General features: G+C 55.5%; 1 protein-coding gene across 2 annotated transcripts in view; it reads left to right on the forward strand.

Moving 5' to 3' along the window:
- ZFYVE28 (zinc finger FYVE-type containing 28) overlaps positions 1-24,849 on the forward strand; it is a 111,472-nt gene that overhangs the window by 54,801 nt on the left and 31,822 nt on the right. For both annotated transcript variants that reach the window (XR_009540186.1, XM_060147458.1), the window contains exons 3-8: positions 4,477-4,614; positions 5,852-6,054; positions 7,175-7,264; positions 9,752-9,841; positions 16,012-16,113; positions 22,929-24,215. Coding sequence is in view for 1 of the 2 variants with exons in the window: in XM_060147458.1 (XP_060003441.1) it covers positions 4,477-4,614; positions 5,852-6,054; positions 7,175-7,264; positions 9,752-9,841; positions 16,012-16,113; positions 22,929-24,215 (1,910 nt within the window). In the remaining variant the exon portion in view is untranslated. The remainder of the gene's footprint in view (positions 1-4,476; positions 4,615-5,851; positions 6,055-7,174; positions 7,265-9,751; positions 9,842-16,011; positions 16,114-22,928; positions 24,216-24,849) is intronic.

Genomic DNA, 24,849 nt, shown 5'->3' on the forward strand with positions numbered 1-24,849 from the left:
TTCTCACTGAAAAGACTGTCCTTTTTGTACTAAATTGTTCTTGCACCTTTGTTGAAAGTCATTTGTCCATATCTGTGTGGGTCTATTTCTGGGTCCTCTAGTCTGTTCCGCTGATCTGTCCTAAGGCCAGTATCACACTGTCATAATTATGGTAGGTTTAAAGTAAGTTGTAAAATCAGAGGGCGTCAGATCTCCAACTTTGTTCTTCTGTTTCAAAGTTGTTGTGGCTGTTCTAGGTTCTTTGCATTTCCGTATAAAACTTAAAAACAGCTTGTAGATGTCTACAAAAAAGTCTGAGTTTTTGATTGGGGTCACATTTAATCTATAGATCAATTTTGGGAAAAGCATTGAGTTTTTCACCATTCAGTGTGATGTTAGCTATTGTAGGGTTTTCATAGATGCTCTTTTTCAGGGTGAGGAAGTTGCCATCTATTCATAGCTTGCTGAGAGTTTTATCAGGAATGGATGGATGTTGGATTTTTTTCAAATGCTCTGTGTCTGTTGAGGTTATCGTGTGTTTTCCTTTCCTCTTAGTTTGTTGATATGGTAAATTACATTTAGATTTTATTAACTATTTTTATTACTGTCCACCCCATCACCCACAGCAACAGCAGCAGTAACAGCAGCTGATCTGGGAGGGACAGATGGGATCAGCCCCTGTAAGGTTCCTACTGTATGTGTGAGGTGGTCTCGAACTCTTTGAAAGTAGTCTTATGTCTTTATGTCATACGTGTTTGTCTTACATGTGTTTAGACTCACACTATATTGTCAGTGTTTTTGTTTAAACAGTCAAATGTTTTGCAAAGAAAATTCAACAATAATAAAGGCTCTTGCATTTTTCCCGTGCGGTCGCCCTTTCTGGTCTCTCTGTTCCTTCGTGAAGATCTCAATTTCCATCTGGTGTCTTTTCCCTGTTGCATGAAAGACTTCCTTTAGCATTTTTTGTAGTGCGAGTCTGCTGGTCATGAATTCTTATCTTGCCATCAATTTGGAAAGCTATTTTTGCTGGGTTTAGAATCCTAAGTTATCATTTTCCCCTCAATACTTGAAAGATGTTCTTCCACTCTTCTCACTTGCATTGTTTCCAGTGAGAACGCTAATGTCATCTTACCTTTGTTCCTTGTATGTACAATTTTTTCTCTTGCTACTTGTGAGATTTTCTCTTTTTATTAGTTTTCATCAATTTGATTATGCTGTGACTTTGTATCGCTTTCTTTGTGTTTCCTGTGCTTAGGGTTCATTGAACTTCTTGGATCTGTGAGTTTATAGTTGTCATTAAATTTGGGGAAAAAATTAGTCACTATTCCTTCACATATTTTTTTGTTTCAGTTCTCCTCCTCTTGGGTCTTGAATTATACATATTTTGACATATTGAGGTTGTCCTAGAACTCACTGATGGTCTCTTCTATTATTATTATTGGTATTTTCTCTCTGATAAATTTGGGAAGTTTCAATTGCTGTGTCTCCAAGTTTATTGTTCTTTTTTTCTGACCTGTCTAATCTGAGGTTAATCCCATCCGGTGTATTTTTGTTTTCACCTCAGATACTGTAAGTTTTGTCTCTGGATGTTTGAGACCTTTTTGTTTCTTCATTGATTCTATGTAACTTTCTGAACACACACAAGTCAGTTATGACAGCTGCCTTCATCCCCTGTTCTATCGCCTCTGTCAGGTCTGGGTTGGTTTCGATGGGTTGCTTTTTCTTTTCATCGTGTGTCATATTTTCCTAATTCTTTGCAAGCCTGGTAATTTTTTAAATAATTTTTTAAAAATTATTTATTTATTTTTGGCTGCGTTGGGTCTTTGTTGCTGCACACGGGCTTTCTCTAGTTGCAGCGAGCAGGGGCTACTCTTCATTGCGGTGCGCAGGCTTCTCGTCATGGTGGCTTCTCTTTGTTGCGGAGCACGGGCTCTAGGAGCGCGGGCTTCAGTAGTTGCAGTGCACAGGCTTCAGTCATTGTGGCTTGCGGGCTCTAGAGCGCAGGCTCAGTAGTTGTGGTGCAGGGGCTTAGTTGCTGTGTGGCATATGGGATCTTCCCGGACCAGGGCTCGAACCCGTGTCCCCTGCATTGGCAGGCGGATTCTTAACCACGTGCCACCAGGGAAGCCCAAGCCTGGTAATTTTTTAATTGGATGCCCGACCTTGGGAATTTTACCTTGCTGAGAGCTGAATATTTTTTTCCATAAACTTTTTTGAGCTTTTTTCTGTGATACAGTTTGGTTACTTAGAAATGGTTTGATCCTTTTGTAGCCTGTTTCTTTAAGGTGTTAGGCAGGATCAGAGCTGTGTTTAGTCTGGGGCTAAGAATAGTCCGCTACTGAGGCGAGACACTTTCGGTATCTACCCAATGCCCTGTGAACCGTGAACTTCTCTACTCTTCGGCCCTGTGCCCAGCTGAATGAATACTCAGGGGCCTCCCCAGAGGCTGTCTCCCTGGGCAGCTCAATTATGTCTGCGACTCTGTCCTCTGGATTCTGGCTGCCTTGGTCTCCCCGGGCTCTCAGCTCTGTCTCTTCAACTAGGGAGTTTGCTGGGTCCCACGTGGGTACCTTCTGTCTGTGCCACGACCTGAAAATTCCCTCCAGGCAGTGAGCTGGGCAGTCATAGCTCCCACCTCATTTGTTTCTCTTCTCTCTGGGATCACTTATTGCCTGACGTCCAGTGTCTGGACAACCCCTGTCTCATTTGCTTCCATTATTGTTGTTTGAAGAGGTAAATTTCATGCATGTTGCCCCACCTTGGGTGGAATCAGACGCCCCGGTAAACGTCGTTGAGGGACACTGTGTGTTCAGCACTGCTCTATCACTGGGGACCCATCAGTGCAGGGAAAAAGCCCTCACCCTCAGGCAGCTGCCATCCTGGGGCTGGGCAGGGTGGGATCACTGCCACTAAAAGGCCACACAACTTTGGGTAAGCCCTGCCGCCTTGCTGGGCTAAGATTCCTGGCTCTCAATACCAGCTGACGTTTTCTGAGCCCTTACTGTTATTTTTGCCACTATTTGTTCATTACTTTGTTGAATCGTGAGAAAGAGACCTGCCCACCCAGAAAACCTTTTAAACAGAGCTGACAGTAGGACCACTTGATGTTGGTTGGATTTATTTTTATGTTTTGTGCGATTTCCTTATGGTGCAGAATTTCCTTCAGAGTTTAGTGCATCAGTTGTTTGCATTAGAAAGTCATGCTTCCCGCTCACATCTACTGCCTAAGAAAAATGAAACTCAAGCCTCAGAGGGTGGAGAGGAGGACTGTTGAGATACGAAACTGCTGAGGGTGAGGGTGTGCTGTCTTTTTTTGGAAAGCAGCTTGGTGGAATGTAATTAGGGCCTATAAATGCACGTCACACTCTGACTTTGTAATGCTGCTTCTAGGGATGAGTGGATTCTGAGGGACTAACCCAAAATTCAGTGTCAGGCACCGCCGTGGTGATTGCCTTACTCACGGTAAATTAGAAATGACGTAAGTGTCCAGCAGAAGAGGAAGCAGGGAGTTCAAAGGATGGTCCGTGTGCTGGAATCTTACGTGGCTCCCCGTCACAAGCTGGATTTGTGGAAAGTGATAATAACACGTCCCAACAGTAAATGACAGCAGCAGAGTACAAAATAACGTCCACAGATGATCCCAACCGTGCTGCGGATGGGAAGCAGCCCACGGGGACAAGAACCGGAAGGAAGCGTGCCACCTGCAGTCACTGTCCCAAGGACATTCCCTGCCCCTCCACTTGCCCATGTTTCCAGTTTCTCTGGGATGAATGGGTATTAATCTTACCTTTAACAAATTAAAGAAACAAACTAAACTTTCAACATTCTTACAATTCTACTGAATGGATGGTAGACGTTTAAAGAACAGGACAATTTTGAGAAAAGAATGGGATGTAATTTAAGATGCAGTAGAACAGGTTTGAGAAGACCAGTCTTACACGTGGTCTCCTAGTGATGTCTGTCCCGACAGCAGGTCTTGCCTGTGTCGCAATCATGCCCAGGGTGACACAGGCTTATATGTTAATCAAAGCAGCACAGCAAGTGGGCGGTGAAAATCCACTTTTTGTGTGTCTGTCCACCTAGCAATTCCATTCCTCCAGCTCTCTCCTAAGAAATTTGTGTACAGAAGTTCAGAGAGATGCTCGGGGCGGTCATCGTGGCTGAGGCTGCAGGGAGCCCAGGTGCGCGGCTCCGCAGGGAAAGGTACAGCCGTCACAAAGGGCGATGCACCGTGAACTTGGTGACTGACGTGGGACGCGCCCTCAGCCCTCGTGGCGGGTGCTCTGGACACCTGGACGTGGGGAAGGGTGTGTTCTTCACTCTGGATACTTCTGGAAAGTTTGAGCTCCTTGTAGCAGTTGCAGAGCAGGCCCACGTGTGCTACCACATCACCTCGTCACCCTAACCTGCACTGGGCTTGCTTCTCCAACTTTCCAAGCAGTCCTGTCAGCCGCCAGCTGGAGCTGCGTCTTAGCGCACGTCCTGTTTCTGTTTCAGGACAACGTGTTAAACATCATTAACCAGATCATGGATGTGTGCATCCCCCAGGACCGCGCCCCACGGGATTTCTGTGTCAAGTTCCCCGAGGAGATCCGGCACGACAACCTGGCCGGCCAGCTCTGGTTTGGCGCCGAGGTAGTGGGTGGCTGCCGGGGTCCGGGGTCACGGTGCTGCAGGGCCCGGCGTCTCCTCCTCCAAGGGTTACAGATGGTGCTGAGCCTGTAGGGTGGCGGGGAGGCGAGAACATGCTCCCTGGAAACTATACACAAGCAAATATAGACACGAGGCCTCACATGTGATTTCTATGAGGTTCTCAGGCCCCCAGACACGTAGGGCCTAAAAGCGGTTCTTATTACAATAATGCTGGTATTCGGAACAGCACTGCCCGTCCTGCACCCGCAGGACTGTTTCTTCTTGTGGGGCGGGGCGACTATGCCCTGGCCCACACTCCAGCTGCCACTCACAGAGCCCCTCCGATCTTGGTCTTCACCTCCCGAGGAGGAGCCTGAGGCACGGGAGGGAGGTGTCCGCCCGGGGAGGCAGGACCAGCCTCACCCCAGCCAGTGGTGACCCATGGGACACCCAGACGACCCCTTGGCCTTGCTCTCGGGACCCTAGGGGTGTGCGCTGCCCCGTCCTCCCCGCCTCAGCTCTGCAGGACTCCTGGAATGCCCCCCTCCCCCACGCTGCCGGGCCCTCGTGCCCACCGGCTCCCCCCTTTCAGCCCACTCCACCCGGCTCCTCTGAGCCGCACCTGGTTGGGCGTCCCTGCTGGGGCCCTGGGTAGGCCGTCTCTCCCCCCAGCCTCAGTGCTCAGCTCTGCAAAGCGGGTCCCAGGGTCAGGGGCAGCTGTGCAAGCCATGAGGTGATGCAGGGAGCCTTTATGGACACGAGGCGTCTGCTTCCTAGAACCGATTTCCTGGGGAGCCGCAGTCAGTCCCGGTGCGGTGGACCTGGAGTAGGGCCGGAACCTGGCGTCTGTGGACCGGGTGGGGAGGGGACAGGAGTCACATGGCCCGGAGGCCCCTGCATGGAGCCCCCAAACCCAAGGGCACTTGTTCTCACCGCCGTGATGGCACTGCATCTAAGAGAAACCAGGAGGGAGCAGGCGCCCCAGAGCGGAGGGGGGAGGGGGGCAGGACTATGAGGGAGGGGCTCCCGGAAGGGAGGCCCGGGAGGCATCTCCGGGATGAGGCGCCCCAGCCCCGCCGTTGCTCTGCCATCCGGTCCCACTTCTGGCTGTACAGTCTTCTCGGGCGCTGTTGGGGGGGGCCTTTCTCAGCGCCCGCTGTCGTGGGTTCCGGAAGCCCGCACGCTCCGGGCGCCGAGGACACGCGCGTGGGGCCTCCCTGACGCCCTCTGCCGCCCGCAGTGCCTGGCCGCTGGCTCCATCATCATGAACCGCGAGCTGGAGAGCATGGCCATGCGGCCGCTGGCCAAGGAGCTGACCCGCAGCCTGGAGGACGTGCGCGGCGCCCTCCGCGACCAGGCGCTGCGGGACCTCAACACCTACACGGAGAAGATGCGGGAGGCGCTGAGGCACTTCGACGTGCTGTTCGCCGAGTTCGAGCTGAGGTGACCGAGGAACCCTAACCCTTTGCCCCGTGGGGAGGGCTGGGGGTGGGCAGCTCCGCTGGCTCTGCGTCTGCAGCAGGAAAACTCCGCGGAGGGAGGCGCGGGCTGGTTCCGGGCCGTCGCGGGGGTCGGGGGCACGGCGTACGGGGAGGGGCGGAGGCGGGCAGAGGCGACCCAGGGACGCAAGGGACACCGGGTCCCGCCCAGCACCTCTGACTCTGGTGGTCCTGCGGGTGAAGGTCACGGTCAGCACAACGCCCCGCCCCCAGCACATCTCTGTGCCCAGACGTGGGACGCGGCAGGAGCCAGGAGGAAGTGGAGGTCGCTCGGGGGCCTGCTGGGGCCCCCAGCTCCGTGGGGTGAGGGGGGCGCCTCTCCAGCTCAGCGGGTCTGCCCTTCGCACCCCCACTAGCTCCCTGGGGCGTTCCCGCCCGCCCGCGGCAAAGGACATGGCGTGGTCCCTGGGGCCCTCACAGGACAGGCTGTGGAGGACCCGGGACTGCGGGGAGGGGCCTGCGCGGTGTCCACAGACACGGAGACGCTGGAGGTAGATGAGAAGCAGGACCCCAGAGCCCGTCCACGGTGGCCCGGTTGATGAAAACTGTCTGTCCTGTGCCGTGTGGGCCCCAGAAGGAAGTCAGGCATTCCAGCCTGTTCTCTAGGGAGTGGGCGCCACAAATGAGCCTAATAGCTTCGGCCGGCTCTGTCTGCTCCACATCTTTCCAACTGAGCTTTCATAACAAGAAAAAATAGTGACAGAAAAATGTTCTCACCTGGGGAGTGGGTGGACCCCCTGGCCCTGCCCTGCGTGGGGGCCCAGGGGTTGTCCGCCCGCCCTGCACAGGGTCATTCACTACCTGGAGGCTGGGGACCGTCAGGGCAGTGGGCAGTGGCGGTTCCGGGGTGGGCAGGGCTGTGGGATCCAAGGAGGTGCTACTTGAGGCCTGACCCTGGGAGGAGCTTTGGCTCAAAATATAAACGGTGATGCTGGGGGTGTGTGTTTATGAAGCTGCTGAGATGCAGCTGGGCTCCAGTTGGAGGGACCTCATTTGGTTGTCAGTTAAGACAACCTTGGTTCCGGGAGGTACCAGATGGCCCTCACTCCCTTCTCTGTTTGCAGCTACGTGTCGGCCATGGTGCCCGTGAAGTCCCCGCGGGAGTACTACGTGCAGCAGGAGGTCATCGTGCTGTTCTGTGAGACGGTGGAGAGGTGAGGCCACCCGGGAATGGCGGGGCTCCTGCTGCCCCGGGCCTGGGTGAGGGCTGCACCGGGACAGGGGCACCATGTGCATATGCCACGGGGCCTCCACTCACACGACTGTTCCTCAGCCCCAGTGTCCCCTTTCTCTGGGCCCAGACCCTGCAGGAAGAGCTGACGTGGTTGAGAAGGGCTCCATGCTCACCTCCTGACCTCCCTCACCTCCTCAGCTCCCTCACCTACCTCACCTCCTCACTTCCCTCACATCCCTCACCTCCCTCACCTCCTCACCTCCTAACCTGCCTCACCTCGCACACCTCCGTCACATCCTCACCTCCTCACCTACCTCACCTCCCTCACCTCCTCACCTCCCTCACCTCCTCACCTCCTCACCTCCCTCACCTCCTCACTTCCTCACCTCCCTCACCTCCTCACGTCCTCACCTCCCTCACCACTCTCACCTCCTCACCTCCCTCACCTCCTCACCTCCCTCACCTCCTCACCTCCCTCACCTTCTCACCTCCCTCACCTCCTCACCTCCCACACCTCCCTCACCTCCTCACCTCTCTCACCTCCATCACATCCTCACCTCCTCACCTCCCTCACGTCCCTCACCTCCTCACCTCCCTCATCTACTCACCTCCCTCACCTCCTCACCTCTCACACCACTCTCACCTCCCTCACCTCCGTCACATCCTCACCTCCTCACCTCCCTCACGTCCTACACCTCCCTCACCTGCTCACCTCCCTCACCTCCTCACCTCCCTCACCTCCTCACCTGCTCACCTCCCTCACCTCCTCACCTACCTCACCTGCTCACCTCCTCACCTCCCTCACCTCCCTCACCTCCTCACCTCCCTCACCTCCCTCACCTGCTCACCTCCCTCACCTCCATCACCTCTTCACCTCCCTCACCTCCCTCACCTCCTCACCTCCCTCACCTCCCTCACCTCAACTCCTCACCTCCCTCACCTCCTTCACCTCGCTCCCCTCCCTCACCTCATCTCCGTCACCTCCCTCACCTCCTCACCTCCTCACCTCCCTCACCTCCTCACCTCCCTCACCTCTCTCACCTCCTCACCTCCCTCACCTCCTCACCTCCCTCACCTCCTCACCTGTCTCACCTCCCTCACCTCCTCACCTCCTCACCTCCCTCACCTCCTCACCTCACCTCCTCAGCTCCCTCACCTCCTCACCTCCCTCACCTCCTCACCTTCTCACCTCCCTCACCTCCTCACCTCCCTCTCCTCCTCACCTCCCTCACCTCCCACACCTCCTCACCTCCCTCACCTTCTCTCCTCCCTCACCTCCTTCACCTCCCTCACCTCCCTCACCTCCTCAACTCGTCACCTCCCTCACCTCCTCACCTCCCTCCCCTCCCTCACCTCCCTCACCTCATCACTTCCTCACCTTCTCCCCTCCTTTCTCCTTCCTCTGCTTCACCTCCTCACCTCCCTCACCTCCCTCACCTCCCTCGCCTCCTTACCTCCCTCACCTCCCTCGCCTCCTCACCTCCCTCACCTCCCTCACCTCCCTCACCTTCCTCTTCTCACCTCCCTCACCTCCCTCACCTCATCACTTCCTCACCTTCTCCCCTCCTTTCTCCTCCCTCCTCCTCACCTCATCACCTGTATACCTCCTCACCTCCATTCCTCTTCTCCTCAGCTCCCCACCTCCCCATGTCCTCACCTCTTCCTCTCCTCATCTTGGTTCCGGGAGTCACCCGGTGGCCCGCACTCCGCCCCTCCTGCTTTCCTTTCGTCCACTCTTCTTCCCTACAGGCCAGGATGGAACCTGTGCTGAGCTGGGTTTTGGAGGTGAATCATCACTATTCTCATCATGGCTTGTATGGGGCGTGTGGGGTCAGATTGGAAGTCAGATTTTCTGAATAGACTTTGGGACTGAGATTTAATCCAGAATGTTCCTTATATGTGACTTGCGCTTTAGTAGTAGGTAAGTTTTGAAGCTGTCTAATATCACATCGTCAGTTTGTTAATTTTAAAGACGAATTATTCACTGTTATACGCTGAGAGATATTTCAAGTCACTCAAGAATAAGATGACACAAATACCCTTTATTTAGAGCACGACGATGCCAGCAGCGCTTGCTCACGCACGTAGAGAAAGCGTTTCGTATACCTGCAAGAGAGAAGAAATCCAGGAGAGCAATTCGGGTTTCTTGGCAGTGTGAAATGGTTTAGAGCAGTGTTTCTACTCCTCGTTTATCCTTTCGCTTTGGGTGCCTGACAGCATAGCTGTCCTCACTAGCTCCCCTCGGCGAGCACCTCTCACTCACCCCTGCTTCCTCCGTCAGCGGTGGGGTCGGGAAGTGGGAAGATGGGGCAGGCCAAGCGTCAGCCCCCTGCGCCGGACCTTGCAGAGCGGGACTCGTCCAGCAGCTGGCCGCCAAGCGCCGACGTGGGTGAGGGTTGCGCGGCTGCCTTGCCCTCCCCCGTCTGGCCGTGGGTCGCCCCTGCTCACTGTCTCCCTCCCCTGCCAGGGCCCTGGACTTCGGGTACCTGACCCAGGACATGATTGACGACTACGAGCCAGCCCTCATGTTCACCATCCCCAGGTTGGCCATCGTGTGGTGAGTGTCCCCCTGCCTGGGACCGTCGTTTCTCAGAAACCTGGCAGGATCGTCGGGTCCGTGGTGCCAGGCCCCTCTGGGTGGTGGTAGGTGGTACTCGTACCCCGAAGGGGGCTGCTCAGCCCCAGAGCAGCTGCCAGGTGGTCCTGTCCTTGTCCCAGCAGACAAGGAACCAGGTGTTCTGAGTGCCTCCCGCTCAGCCAGCCTAGATGGTGCAGGACGGGTGAGCATGACAGCCACGTGCACTCCCAGCCCTGGGAAAAGACCCCCACGCTCAGGCACAGGGGCCCCATCAGGGGCTGTGGGAGCTGCTTTGAAGGGACGAGAGGCGAGGTGCCCCGATCCCCGCCGGAGGATGTGGTGGGTGTGTTTGGAGGATTCATGGGCTGGCAGGGAGGTGGAGCCTGTTGGGTGAGGGGCAGGTGGGCGGCAGCTGGCCTTGCGATGGTGGGGGAGCACGGCTGCTGAGAGCAGGGGAGCGCTGGGTTAGGCCTCTGGGGTCTGTGGCCTCAAAGGCGTCATGGCAGCACGTGGGGTCGGTCGTCAAGCACGCTTGACGGGAAGTACTCGGTCATGTGCTGAGCCCTGCGGAGCCTCTCAGAGCCAAGGTCAGAGCCCAGCTGTCCTGGGCTTGGTCCACGCTGCTCAGCCGCACCTGGACTCCCAGACACAGACCACCTTCCCTCCCGCCAGGTGAGGGAGCGTGGGGCGGGTGGGCACGGGCGCCCGGGGGGCAGCTGGGGTGCAGCCAGGCAGGGAGCCGGTCGTAGGTGTGGATGTCAGTGGACTGGCCTGGGGAGCGTGCAGGGGACACAGAGGCACAGGCCCTGGGGAGAACTCACTGCGGGTGAGCACCTCCTACGGCCGGTCCGTGGGGCGGTGGCAGCGCTGCAGGATGGGCCAGCCTCTGGGACAGAGAGGCGTCCCTGGACCGCAGGGAGCTGGACAAGTCGTGTGCCGCGTGCGGGAGGGGTGGGGAGCAGGCCGGGCAGACGACCCTGGGCCGGGCCAGAAGCGGCTTCCACTGCCCAGGACTGTGGCGGTGTCGTGGTGGGGAGCCTGACGTGCTGTGAAGCGCAGAGCGGACTTGGCGAGGAGGGCCTGAGGAGGCGGGCAGGCAGGGTGGGGCTGCCAGTGCCCAGCACTCGGGGAAGCCTGAGCGGCCGCCTCCGGGGTGCAGGGTCAGCTCCCCACACTTGAGTCTTGCCTTGGGCTTGGGGACCGGCCTGGCCCCCACCTCGCCCTTCCTGGCCTCACTGTGCTCCAGAGCTGCCTTCCCTCTGGGAGGTCTCTGCAGTGGTCTTGGGAGGAACCAGAACCTTTCCAGAACCTCCCGTCAGTTTCCACTGTCTTAGAGGGAACCTGTTCTAAATCTCGGGGGAGGGCCAGAGACTCTTAGACAGCACGCCTGTCTTAAGATAAAAGCAAGGACGTTGAACGGAAACACATGTTTCTGGGTTTCTGTGCTTGAGTCCGTGGTGTGTGTTCAGCTCCTTGCGGCTCCCCGGTGCCGGCGGCCCAAGGCTAGGGTGTGCAGGGTGGCGCTGTCCAGCCTCGCCATGCTCACCGAGCTGGCCTTCCAAGGCCACTTCTCCCTGAGTGGGGTCACTGGGCCCTCTCTGCTGACCTCAGGCCACCTTCTGACACCTGAACTTGTCTGGGTCCTTGCCTCGGGAGTGCCCTGGGCAGGGCCTTTTTCCTGTCGGGCACCTCCTGGAGGCCTCGTGTGGGGTCCTCTCCAGCTTAGGCTGGAGGGAGGCCTGGAAGCGGAGCCGCGTGACCTCTGAGGTCATGAGGGGAGGCTCTGAGTCGCAGCGAGGAGAGGCTGGGTCTGAAGTTGAAGTGGAGGTGGGACAGGAGCCCAGAGTCTGGGGGCTTCATGGCAGCCACTGAGAAGCCCTCAGGCCCCTTAGAGCCCCCAGCCCCCATCAGAAGCAGGTCTCCCACCTCACAGCTAGGCTGTGGGTCTGAGGATCTGAGGAGCGCCAGGCTTAACCAGAAGGGGCGGGGAGAACTGGCTTGTAAGCAGCTGGTCCTGGAGCCAGCCGCCCCCTTAGGGACACTCACAGGGTTCCTGTGGGACCCACAGTGCAGCCACCCGGCTCCCTCTCTCAATTCCTCGCTGTCCACAGAGGCCACTGCTGCCCAGCTTGGGGCCCAGGACTCACTCCTTCCTGGATTCACCTGTGAGCATGTATTAAGCACCTACTGCATGCCGGCCCTGTGCTTGTCCCCAGAGGTACGGGGATGACCGTGAGGGAGGCGCACACGTACACAAGGCAAGCAGTTGCCGTGGAGCATTCTGGATGCTGGGGTGCGGTTGGGGGTTTGGTGCAGGGACCCTCTGGGGTGGATCTCTTCTCCCGGGCCAGCGAAGGTTCCCGTCCAGTCCCCTGGCCCACCTGCTTCTTGGCAGCCGAGGGCTCGGGCCTTCCTGTGGCTTCAGCCTGTGGGAGCAAAGGCGAGTGTGGACAGGGCCCCCTGCCCGGCCCTCCACATCGCAGGGTCCCCTCCAACCTTCTCTCCCCGCCTCACCTGCCGCCCTCTCCCTTCCTTGGTGCTCACCACTTCCTGCACAGGGTGTTCCCATGTTTCCTCCCAGGAGATTACTTTTAAGCCATGTTATTGAGATGAAATTCACATACCTTATCACTCACCCATTTGAAGTGTACGATTCAGTGGTTTTTAGTCAATTTGCAGAGTCGTGCAACCGTCACCACTAATTTCAGGGCATCGTCGTCACTGAAAAGATACCCCTTACCCCTCAGCCATCACCTCCACCCCTGTAATCCCACCTCTCTCTAGATGTGCCTGTTCGGGATATTTGGGTGACTTGTGCCTCCCCCATGGGCCTGTAAGTGTCACGGGGCAGGGGTGCTCACCTGCGCTCACTCACGTGTCCTTAGTGCCCCGCAGGTGGTAGCACAGTGAATTTCCGCAGAATTTTGTTGTGCTGATCTGACAGGGCACAAATATGAATTTGTAAAGTTTTTCACTGAAGTTTTAATCATAAAAATTTGACGGGGGGGGTGGTATAGACCTGGAATTAAGGGATTGATTAAAAATGATACTCTAGCTATTTAAACAACATTAAGGATGAATGCCAAACGTCAGGGAAGAACTCCTAGTGTATCAAGTACAAACATCATCACCAGTGCGTCTCTACTAAATTTCTGAACACGGTAGGTATAAGTTTTGTAACAGAAATCAAAGCAATAAATGTTACATTTTATTGTGATAAAATATGCATGACGTAAAACTGGCCATTTTAACCCTTTCTGAACGTGCACAACGGCATTAAGTACATTCACCTCGTGCAACCGCGTGTGTGTGTGTGTGTGTGTGAGCACGTGCACGCGCGCATGTGTGCTGGTCACGTTTCTCTGGAGAACTCTGACCAACACACGGGTGAATCTTTCTCTTTTCTTCTTTTTCTTATATTTAATTTAATTTTTATTGGAGTGTGGCTGGTTTACAATGCTGTGTTAGTTTCAGGTGCACAGCAAAGTGAATCGGTTACACATACACATACATCCACTCTTTTCTAGGTTCTTTTCCCATATGGGTCATTGCGGAGTATTGAGTAGAGTTCCCTGTGCTCTACAGTAGGTCCTTAGGAGTTATCTATTTTATATATAGTAGTGTGTATATGAGGAGGTGAATCTTTGTCTTCTGAGATTTGGTGGTGGAATCTTAGATTTGACACCAAAAGCATGAGCAACAAATTTTTAAAAATAATACATTGGACTTTATCAAAATTTAAAATCTGTGCATCAAAGGACATTACCAAGAAAGTGAAAGACACCTAAAGAGTGGGGGTGGGGCGGGCCCTCCCTCCATGCCGGGCGTGCTCCCCCGGCCCACGCGAGCTGGACCTCGGCCGACCCCTCACCATCCCCCGCGTTATGCCGGGGCCCCCCCGGGCCCAGCCACGTGCCTGCCAGGCTCCACTGTGGGGCTGCCTTGCATGGACGTGGGCTGAGCGGGCGCGATGCCCGGGTCACCCGCCCTGTGGGGCTGCAGCTCTCCCCCTGATGGCTTGTTTCCAGGCCTGGTTCCCCCCATCTCCCCTTCCCACCCCCGGCCGTTGCATCAGCACCAGGGCCAGCTGGACACTGAGCAGGTGTCTGCTGAGCTCCTCCTGGGACATGAAGACCAGCCTCACCCTTGTCTGCAGGGGTGCCCCGTCGTGGGGACGCAGAAACGTGGCCGCCCCACGACCTCCTCTCTGCCTGTCCTGGCGGTTGGCGTCACTTCCCGGAGCTGCTGAGCGGGAGGGAACCCTGGGTGCTCCGGCACGTGCGAGCACCGCTGGACAGAGCCGCGGGAATGGCCTAGGTCCCCCGGTCTCCCACCAGAGGGGGTGGGCACGGTGGCTTTAGGGGTTTGTGCACAGACCTCTCCTGCTGAATGGATTCTTTTCCGGAGCTCGCAGCTCCATGGAGGCCGTGCTGGGCAGGAGGGACCCTGCTTGCTCACTGGGGGGCAGCCCAGGCCTCCCCAGGACCCAGGAGAGGAGACAGGGTCCCTCCCTGCCCCCGTCGCTGCTTTCTGAAAGAGGAGATGGCCAGGATTACCCAAACTCTTTCTTCTGCCTGTTTTCACTCTGCCTTTGCACTGAGACCACCGCATTTACCCACCAAGTTAAGGCTCTGCCTTGGGAAATCGTCCCTCAAACACGGTTAATTGAACCATGACTGTTAGCTCATGGAAGATCCGTGAAGCAGCCCAGAAGGAATGGAGGCCCGGCCGTGCCCTCTGCCCTCCGCTGGCTCAGGACACAGGCCCTTGAGCTGGTCTCTCCTCGGGGCCTGGAGGCCACTGGTCATGCTGGTCACGGCCAGGTGTGCCCCAGGGGGGCCTCACAGCCCATGTTTTTCCTGTTTTTAGAAAAAAAGGAAATCTTTTTGCCCACGAAACCAACCTTTTTTTAGGGGAAAACAGTCTCCTCGTTCAACTTTGTTTTTCAGTTTTTCTCACTGAACTGGGTGTTTCCCAGAAGTAATGGGGGCTCCCAGCTGGATGGGTGACCAGACCCTGAGGCCTGAAATAAGATCCTGTTCGTCCTCAGAGACGTGCCGGCGGCTCCTCATTTACACAGACAGGCCCCCAGGCGCCGACCTATGCTCCATGGGGCCGCGAGGGGACAGGCCCGTGTTCACGGGTGGACGGTCCCTGGGCACCCAAGAGGTGCAGGAGGCATCCAGAGAAGGGTCCTCAGGGATAGGTCCTCTCTCCGAGAGACGGGTCTGGAACGATGGTCACGCGCCTGGAGATGGGTGGGGCTGTGGCTACGCAGGTGAACACGGGACCCCCTGCCGCGGAATCGGGGCGCCCGGAGCTGGCATCTGGGCAGAGTCAGATGGGCCGTGGGGCCCAGTCCAGTGAAGGGGGTCCTCTCGAGGCACGGGGACGCCCAGCAGGAGGGTCCATCCTGCCTGAGGGGTGACAGGAGGCTGCCCCCCTCTTGAAGGGTGCCTGACCGTGGGCCAGAGTGCTGGGAGGGGAAGGGGGCTTTGGAGACAGTGGCCGGGACACGACATTCACAGCCTGGCGGGGCCGGGAACCGCGAGAGCCTGTGGCCAGTGTGAGTCGGAAAGTCTCGGGCAGCCCCCGGACCTGGGGCGTGTGGACGGCACGAGGGAGAGGTGGGAGAGCTGGGAGGACAGCCTGCGGGGCGCTGTCTGGAAAAATCTCGCCCTGTCTGTGCGCTCCTGCGGGACCCACACCCCCAGGGGCCAGCCCTGGGGTCAGGGCTCCACGCTGGTGGGGGGCCGGGCTGGGCTTCACCTCCAACTCCTGTTTCCCTTTTGGAGTAGATGGTTCCAGGGCCAGTTCTCACCAACCTCTGCATTTGTGGTATATTTAAACACAAATCCAGTGTTTCCATTTTCAAGGAGGCAGATGTTAGCAACAGACCTTGATGCTGATTTATCTGATTGCGGCTGGGAGGTGCGCAGTCATATTTTTATCATTATTTTATGATCCCTCAAACAGATGTAGGCTAATCAACTTCGAAAGAGGATAAAATCTGGGTCATAATTTTCACTGCTTTATTCTAAACTTATTTACGATTCGATCGCAGAGGGGAAGCGTGTGCGGGGTGTGGTCTGGGCTGGCCACGCGGCTGCAGGACTTGACGTCAGGCTGGCTTTCTGTCTTGGATGCAGTGGCCTCGTGGTCTACGCGGATGGACCCCTGAACCTGGACCGCAAGGCAGAGGACATGTCCGAGCTCTTCCGGCCCTTCCACACGTTGCTGCGGAAAATCAGGTTGGCGGGGTGTGGGGGTGTGGGGGGGTGAGAGAGGGGAGGGGAGGGGAGGGCGGTGTTTGCCTCTGCGCCCCCTCCCTTCTGTGACTGCTCCTGGGGGTTGGCAATGGCCTCTCTGGACAAGGCTGGTCTTGCTTTGCCTTTACTGGACACCTCAAGGGTGGGTAGCTTGTCCCTGCCGAGCTTCAGAGGGTGGTAAATCTCACACTTCTGTGTGAGCTAATTCTTTACCTTCTGTCCACCTCGGGGGTGCTGGGACCTTGGTCTCTGTCGTCGGCTCCTGGTTTCTACTGCTTGAAGCTCCTTTAACCCCACACCCTTCCTCCCTCACAGAACAAGTTCTTTGTTCTTGGCCGGTAGCGTTAAGACCTTTACGCAGATGTCCGGTCCTAAGACAGCGGCTGCCCTGGCTAAGGGCCTGGAAGCCAGGCCCTCTTCTGGTTTCTCACAGAAACGTCTCCGTGGCCCCGCGAGACAGATGGGGCCTATCTTACAGGCGAGGCCCTGAAACCGGGGTGGTGTCGGCCGGACCAGGGCCACGCAGCCTGTGAGGGGAGGACGTCCCCCTGGGCCAGGCCACGCCCTGCACATTGGCTGGGGCTGGCGCCCAGGTTGGGGGCTGTTACTAGTTCTTTGACTAGTTTAGGGGGTGAAGTGCTCAGTTCTCTTGAGTGACCAGCGGGCGCCCACATGCTGTGGCTCATCCTGCCCACTCCCCGACCATCCCTGGGTGGCGTTGGCACCATCTGTGCTGTCCTGTGGGCTTGTGACATCTGGCCTGGGTAACCGAGCTCTGCCCTGAGGGCTTCCCTTGCCCTTCAGCAGCTGGCCCTCCAGCCAGCACCCCTGACCTCAGCCTTCCCTTGAGAAACCTCACGTCAAGTTGTGTGGAGCCCTCACTGCTGGTGACCTCTGTGAGCTGACAGGGCCCGGCTCCTGCGGGGATGGGACCGCAGGGGGCTGTGGCCGCATGTCCTCTGAGCAGCTCCCTGGCCCCGTGGCCTCAGACGCCAAGGTCTTTCCTACCACGGTCCCTGGTCTCCGAGAAGCCCCCTTCCCAGGCTGTCGGTCCAGGGCTGACCCCGTGGACCCCTGCCATGCCCTTTCTGGGTCTGGCGGGACTTCCCAGCCTAGGGTGGCTTTCCTCTGCTGGTGCCTGTCCTTTCTGGGGGCCAGAGAGCACAGAAGCCTGCTCTAAACTGCCCTTTGCCCCATCGCGAGCCAAACGTGCTCTGAATCCAGTGAGGAGTGACCCGGGGGGTCCTTGGAGGGTCAGTGGGCACAGGATGGGCAAGCCACAGTTGAGTGTCCCTAGCAGGACCTGACCCTGGACCCAGAGGCCGAGGCTCCTGCCCTCTCTGGGTGTCCGGCTGGGAGAGGAGACAAGGAAGGAGGGGAGAGGATGGACGACGCTGGGCCAGGAAGGGAAGCGTGTGGCCTGGGCCACGGCTGGGAGTGGCCATGGGGGGAGGGGAGGGGGGAGACACCAGATGCTGGGGACTTGGGCAGGGAAAGAGTCCAGGACGTCAGAGACGTGTGACGTACTCAAAAGGCTGACGCACATAACTGGAATCAGAAGGAAGGAATGGAGAAAATGGGCAGAAGCAGTATTCAAAGAAATAATGGCCAAGAATTTTCCAAAATTGAAGAAAAAATCTCTGTCCACAGATTCCACAGGCACATCTGGGTATATCACAGTAAAATTGCTGAAAACAAAGAGAAAAGCTTAAACACAGCTAGCGGAAAAGGACATATTACTTTGAAAAGAGTGTACATCAACAGCTGTCCTCTGGAAGCCAGAGGCAATGAAATGATATATATTTAAAGTGCTGAAAGCGGGACTTCCCTGGTGGTCCAGTGGTTGGGACTCCGCACTCCCAATGCAGGGGACCCGGGTTCGATCCCTGGTCGGGGAACTAAGTCCTGCATGCATGCCGCAACTAAAAGATCCTGCACGCCACAACTAAAGATCCCCCATGTTGCAACTAAAGATCCCCTATGCCACAACTAAGAAGAAGATCCCACTCGCCGCAACGAAGATCCCACATGTGGCAACGAGGACCCCTCGTGCCACAACCTGGCGCAGCCAAATTAATAAGTAAATATTTTTAAAAATATAATAAAGTGCTGAAAGGAAATAGCTGCCAGTCAGGATTTTACAACCAGGAAAAATATCCTTCAGAAATGCAGGTGGGGCTTCCCTGGTGGCGCAGTGGTTGGGAGTCTGCCTGCTGATGCAGGGCACACGGGTTCGTGCCCTGGTCCGGGAAGATCCCACATGCCGCAGAGCGACTGGGCCCGTGAGCCATGGCCGCTGAGCCTGCGCGTCCGGAGCCTGTGCTCCGCAACGGGAGAGGCCGCAACAGTGAGAGGCCTGCGTACCGGAAAAAAAAAAAAAAAAAATGCAGGTGATGTAGTGGGTTATTCAGAAACACGAAGCTGAAGAAATTTGTTATGAGCAGATTGCACATAAAGAAAAACTAATTGGAATTCTTCCTGCAAAGGAAAAAAATCTCAGATGGGAATGTGGAAGCACAGGAGAGACTTAAGACCCTGATGTGAATGAACATAAATGAATCTGCGCTGTACAAAACAATAATTGTCTTGTGGAGTTTAAATTATATACATCATGGTTTAACATTTGAAAATCAATTTTTCTGTATTAATTTTTTAAAAAGGAAGAAAAACCAAATCATTTTGAAAGTTACAGAAAAATAATTTGAAAGATTAATGCCTATTTTATGATGAAAACATCTCTTAGCAAATTAGAAATAGAAGGGAATTTCCTTAATCTGATAAGAGATACACACATATGCACACACATATGAAGTTGGACCCTTACCTAACACCATATAAATATGAATTAACTCAAAATCAAGGACCTAAATGTAAGAGGTAAAACTATAAAACTCTTAGAAGAAAACATAGGACAAAAGCTTCATGAGATTGCATTTTGGCAGTGACTTCTTGGATGTAACACCAAAGGCACAGGTAACAGAAGAAAAAAATAGACAAATTGAGCTTTGTGAAAATTTCAAAATTTTGTCCATGAAAAAACACTACAATAGAGTAAAAAGGCAACCTATAGAATGGGAGAAGATATCTGCGTATCGTATATCTGGTGAGAGGTTAGTATCTAGACTATATAGAGAACTCCTAAAACTCAACAACAAAAAGCCTAACGATCTGATGCACATGAGCAAAAGACTTGAATAGACATGTCTCCAGAGAAGATACGTGAATGGCCACCAGCACGTGAAAAGATGCTCAACATCACAATCGTCAGGGAAACGCAAATCAAACCCACAATGAGACACCACCTCACACCCACGAGGAAGGCTACTATCAAAGAAACAGAAAACAAGTGCTGGGGAGGATATGGAGAAATTGGAACTCTTGTGCACTGTTGGTGGGAATGTAAAATGGTGCAGCTGCTGTGGAGGTTCCTCAAAAAATTAAAATAGAACTACCGTATGATCCGGCAGTTCCACTTCTGGGTTTATACCGAAAAGAATTGAAAGAAGCATCTTGAAGAGATATTTGTACACTCGTATTCATAGCATCATCGTTCACAATAGCTAAGACATGGAAGCCGCTGTTGACGGATGGACGGGTAAGCAAAACATGGTCCAGCCATACACTGGGATATTATTCAGCCTTAAAAAGGAAGGAAATCCTGACGCATGCTGCAATGTGGATGAACTTTGTGGACATGTTAAATGAAATAAGCCAGCCACAAAAAGACAGATAATGTATGATTCCGATTACATGAGGTCCCTGGAGTCCTCAAAATCATAGAGACAAAAGGCATAACTGTGGTTGCCAGAGGCTGGGGGAGGGGAGAACAGGGAGTTATTGTTTCATGAGGACAGAGTTTTAGTTTTACAAGATGAAATTGTTACAGGGGTGGATGGTGGTGACGGCTGCACAACAATATGAGTGTACTTAATACCACTGAACTGTCACTTAAAATGGTTAAGATGGTAAATTTTATAAGTATTTTATCACAATAAAAAATTTAAATATCATCTACAATGGTGTCAATAAATATTAATTAGCATAAATGTGAGATGTCTAAGACCTCCACCAAAAGTTACAAAATGTTTTTGATACAAAATTTTAAAGACCTAAATAAATAGCTATCCCATATTCAGGGAGTGGAAAACTTTATATTGAGAAGATATCAGTGATTCTCAAATTAATCTATGAATTCAATGCAACCTCAATCAAAATCCCAGGAGGTTTTTTCTTTTGCAGAAATTGACAAACTAATTCTAAAAGTCCTATAGAAAGGCAAGGGGCCTAGAACAGCCAAGAAGAAAAAGATTGCTGGAGAAAAAGGACAAAGAAGAAGAATATTATTTATATGTTCTGCTCTTCATGGTTTTTGGGTAGTTTCCAGACGGTGCTGGTGTGACCGAGCTTGGGAACGTATGTGTGCATTTCTGCCGGGTGTGCTTCATTATAAAAGTGAGCAGAGCTGGAGACACTTGCTGCCGTATAGCTGTAGTCGTACTGGCAGAGATGTAGTGCACGGGGCATTCAACGGAACAGAGGGTCTGGTGCGACCAACACATGATTCATGACAGAGGTGACAGCACAACAGTGGAGAACGGTTGGCTTTTTCCAATGAGTGGCTGAATCAGCAAATATCCGTATGAGGACAAAGGTCCGTGATACACTCCTATGAACACGTCAGTTCTAGGTAGACTGCAGATACAAACGTGAAAAGTAAAAGAACGCTTTCAGAGGGAACCATCGAGTACATCTTTGTGATCTCCGAGTTGGCAAAGATTTCTTCACCAGGGCACAGAAGCACTAATCACAGAATAAAATGACATTTTGAACTTTGCTGGAATTTAAAACGTCAGTTCGTCAAAAGACACCTTTGAGAGAGTGAAAAGGCCGCAGAGTTGGACACAACATCCAATAAAGAACTGAGATCCACAATACATAAAGAACTCCTGTCAGTCGGTAAGAAACAGACAGTTAACCCAATAAAAAATGGGTGAAAGTCCTGAACAGGCACTTCAGAGAGGCTGTCTAAGGGTCCATCAGCGTATAAATGGGTGCACGACCTCCTGAACGAGCAGGATAAAGCAGTTTAAAACCACGACGAGTTACCACTGCACACTCACCAGAGATGATGAAGTGGAAAAGTGCAAGTGCCCATGAGGGTGTGGGGCATGCAGAACTGTCAGCGGACCCTGTGGGCTGTCGGCGGGGACACACCCCTCACCAGCACTCAGCACGCGTGCTTGCAGAAACACACTCCATGCTCCCCAGGACAGGGACTCAAAGATGTGGGTCCCTGGCAGCCAGGGCCCCTCCGGGGTGGGACAGCTTCAGAGGTGAACTGTGATGCGTTTCCACCAGGAGACGGAATGATCTACAACGACCGCGAATCTCACCAGAGAGGGTTGTCAGAGCTGGCAAAGGGAAACAGAATATGCGATTAAGGGGAGTTCTCTGGTGGGCCAGTGGTTAGGACTCTGCACTTCGGCTGCCAAGGGTGCAAGTTCAATCCCTGGTCAGGGGGAACTAAGGTCCCACAAGCTGAGCACCCCCAAAAAAAAAAACGAAAAACAAAGGCATAGGAAAAATAAAATGTAATTGCACATAAAGGTTTAAAAAAAAAGTGTGCAATTAAATTTAGATTTCAGATAAACGATAATACTTTGTTAGTGTAAATATGTCCCCAGTGGGGGCCATTTGGGACATACTTACTCTAAAAAGTATTTGCTGTTTATCTGAAATTCCAGTCTAACTGGGTGTCCTGTGTTTCGTCTGGCACCTCTGCACAAACATAGCACTGGCAAACATGCCTGCCACGGAGGAGTGCAGACCGCAGGTTGCCGTCTATCTAGAGAAGGAGAACAGGGGAGGCCACCGCTGTGGTAGTCGGGATCGTGACCAGGAAGGCACGTGGGGGGCGCCTGGGAGCCCAGGTCGTGCTGTATTTCTTGATCTGGGTGCTGTTGGCAGGGTGTGTTCAGTTTATGAAGACCCACAGCTGAGCGGTTCTGAGAAGTGCACCTTTCCACGTGCTTCCCCGACTGCACTGGGATGTTGAACCAGGCGCTGAGACCTCAGGCCTGAGCTCTTCCCGGCGGAGAGCAGCATACACCGGCCTGTGGGACCCACTTTGGGCTCATCCCCGTCGTTGTCATTAGAGTCACTCCACCTTGGGTGTCGGTTCAATGCCGCTCCCCCCAGGGGAGGCGCCCTGCTGTGCCCCCTTCTGGTGGCTCCTTCCTTGGCTGCCGTGGTCATTATTGTACTTCAGTCTTCCCTTGTAAATGTTTATTATCTGTCTCTTCCTACGGAACCTGCTCAGCAGGGACCATGCCAGTCTTCCTGTGTGTCACCCAGGGCCTGGCACATAGGCAGTGCTCAGTAATATTTGTTGAAGCAAAGGATGAAAATCTATATATAAACCAATATATATCCTTTCACTCCTGAAAGTTTTTATTAATTAATAATTTATAATTTTATTAATACAATTTTATTTTATTAATTTATTAACATATTATCACGAAGAATCAGGGTTTTCAGCAAGAGAGTTCAGAGTCTCATTTTTAAGCAAGGGCACATTCTAGAATCACCGTCAGCCACCCACACGGCTGTTGTCCTGACCCGCGGCCCGGGGGACCCCTGGAGACGCACCTCTTTTGGTGGAGGAAGCAACATGGTGGGAGGTTAATTGCAGGCAGTGGACACCGTGTTGCTCTCCTGCTGGTGCCGAGCCCACTCGGCCTGGGGGCTGGTGTGGCCTCTGGGACCGACACTCTTCCTTTCTGTCTTGACGCTTGTAGGGATTTGCTGCGGACCCTGACCGAGGAGGAGCTTCACACGCTGGAACGGAACCTCTGTATTTCCCAAGACGTGGAGTTCCCCATCCGGGCGGACACCCCGGTGCCCCCTGCCCTGGAGCCCGCCCTGCCCGCACCCCTCGGCCCGGCGGAGCCCAGGCACGCAGAGGCAGAGCTGGCGTGCTCCGTGCAGGACGACGACCAGGAGCTGGAGCAGCTCAGCCGAATGGTGCACAGGGCTGGGGACGCGATGTCCTCTCTCCTGTCCCCGCCCAATGCCTGCCAGTCCCCCGCGCACGGGCCGGGCGCCGAGCGCGGTGCCCTCGGGCAGGCATCCCCGGGCGGACCACGGCTGCCGCCGGGCAGCGACGAAGAGGAGGGGAGGGTGTTCTTCATGGAGGATGTGGACGGGGCGGCAGAGCCCCCGGGCGGCCGGTGTGGGCGGGCGGGCGGCCCCCAGGAGAGAGGGCGGGGCGGGGAGAGCCGAGGGGCGGGGGCCGGAGCAGCCGCCGCAGCCGAGACGGCGGAGGACCTGAGCGGCAGCAACGGCGTGCAGGGCGACCAGACGCGGGCAGTGGGCCCTGGCTCCTGCAGCTGCCCGGACTCCCAGCCGCAGCTGGATGGCTGGGAGGCGAGTGCGGAGGACGCCCAGACGGCCGAGCTAATCGCCCACCGGACGGGGGGCATGAAGCTCTCGGCCACGGTCATCTTCAACCCCAAGTCGCCCAGCTCCCTGGACTCTGCCCTCGCCAACCCAGAAGTCCTCGGAAACGGCGTCTCCCCGGGGGAGCCGGCGGCCGAGGGGCCGGAGGGCGGCCCCCACAAACTCAGCGCCACGGCTGCCAACAGCCTTCTGAACTCCTGCGTGTGCTGCAGGGGCTGTGCGGGCAGCAGGGAGGACGCGGCGGAGAGCCTGCGCGGCAAGTGCGGCTCGGGAAGCGTCATCCGCTCCTCTTACGTGGGCTCCGCCAAGGCCTGCGCGAAGGGCTCGGCCGCGGGACTGCTGGAGGTCCGGCCTGCCCCGGAGGCCTTGCCCACGGCGCTGGGCGTCCCAGACCCCGGGCCCTCCGAAGACGCCCCCGGCGGGCAGGAGCCCAAAGCCCCCACTTCCGACAAGTGCCTGGCACACACCTCAGGGCCCCAGGTGGACGCGGCAGACGGGCTGCCTGGAGGGGGCGGCGGAGCGAGTGAGCAAAAGGAGGCTGAGGCCCGGCAGCCCTCGGAGGCCGGGGAGGAGAGTCGGCGTGGAGGGGCGGCCGGGGAGGAGGCCCAGCACCTGCCGGGCTCCAGGTAAGAGCCGCTCTGGCCCCTGGACTCACCTCTAGTCGGTTTAGCTGCTGGTCAGGCCCTCCTGGACCCAGTTGCCACATCCAACCGAGAAGCGCCCCTCGTAGCCCCGACCGCCCCGTTTCTGGCGTGACGGGCGCCTTCAGGTGAGTGGGCGCAGCTTCGGGCCCTCGGTTCGCCCCTTTTCACTGCTGTGGTGTGACCGGCGTGTGTGGACCGGCCGGGGCTGGGCCCCAGCACCCACCTGACCGGCGTGGCAGCTCCCGTGGGCCGCGGTTAGCCACAGAGACCCTCAGCCCTGCCCCGGGGGCAGCGGTGGGATCCCGAGACCACCCTGGGGCAGATTCTCGGGCAGTGCCCCCAGGACCCTGTTCTCCCCCAGAGGCAGCTGAGCGGGCAGGGCTCTGTGACACCCTGGCTCCTACACGACTGGCTCACGGCAGCTCTTCCTCCCCCGCCCCACCCCCGGGGCTTATCCTGAATGAAGCAGATTCAGCCAGCACTGCCCCGGTGCCCACCACATGCCCCGGCCCCCATCCCGGACGTGGGAAAGGAGGAGCCGGGCTCAGCCTCGGGGCCTCACACGCGGCTGTTGCACTGTCCTCTCACCAGACCCTGCCTCGCAGGCTCCCATCCT

This window comes from Lagenorhynchus albirostris, chromosome 4 (genome assembly GCF_949774975.1).
Source record: "Lagenorhynchus albirostris chromosome 4, mLagAlb1.1, whole genome shotgun sequence".
Classification (NCBI taxonomy): domain Eukaryota; kingdom Metazoa; phylum Chordata; class Mammalia; order Artiodactyla; family Delphinidae; genus Lagenorhynchus; species Lagenorhynchus albirostris.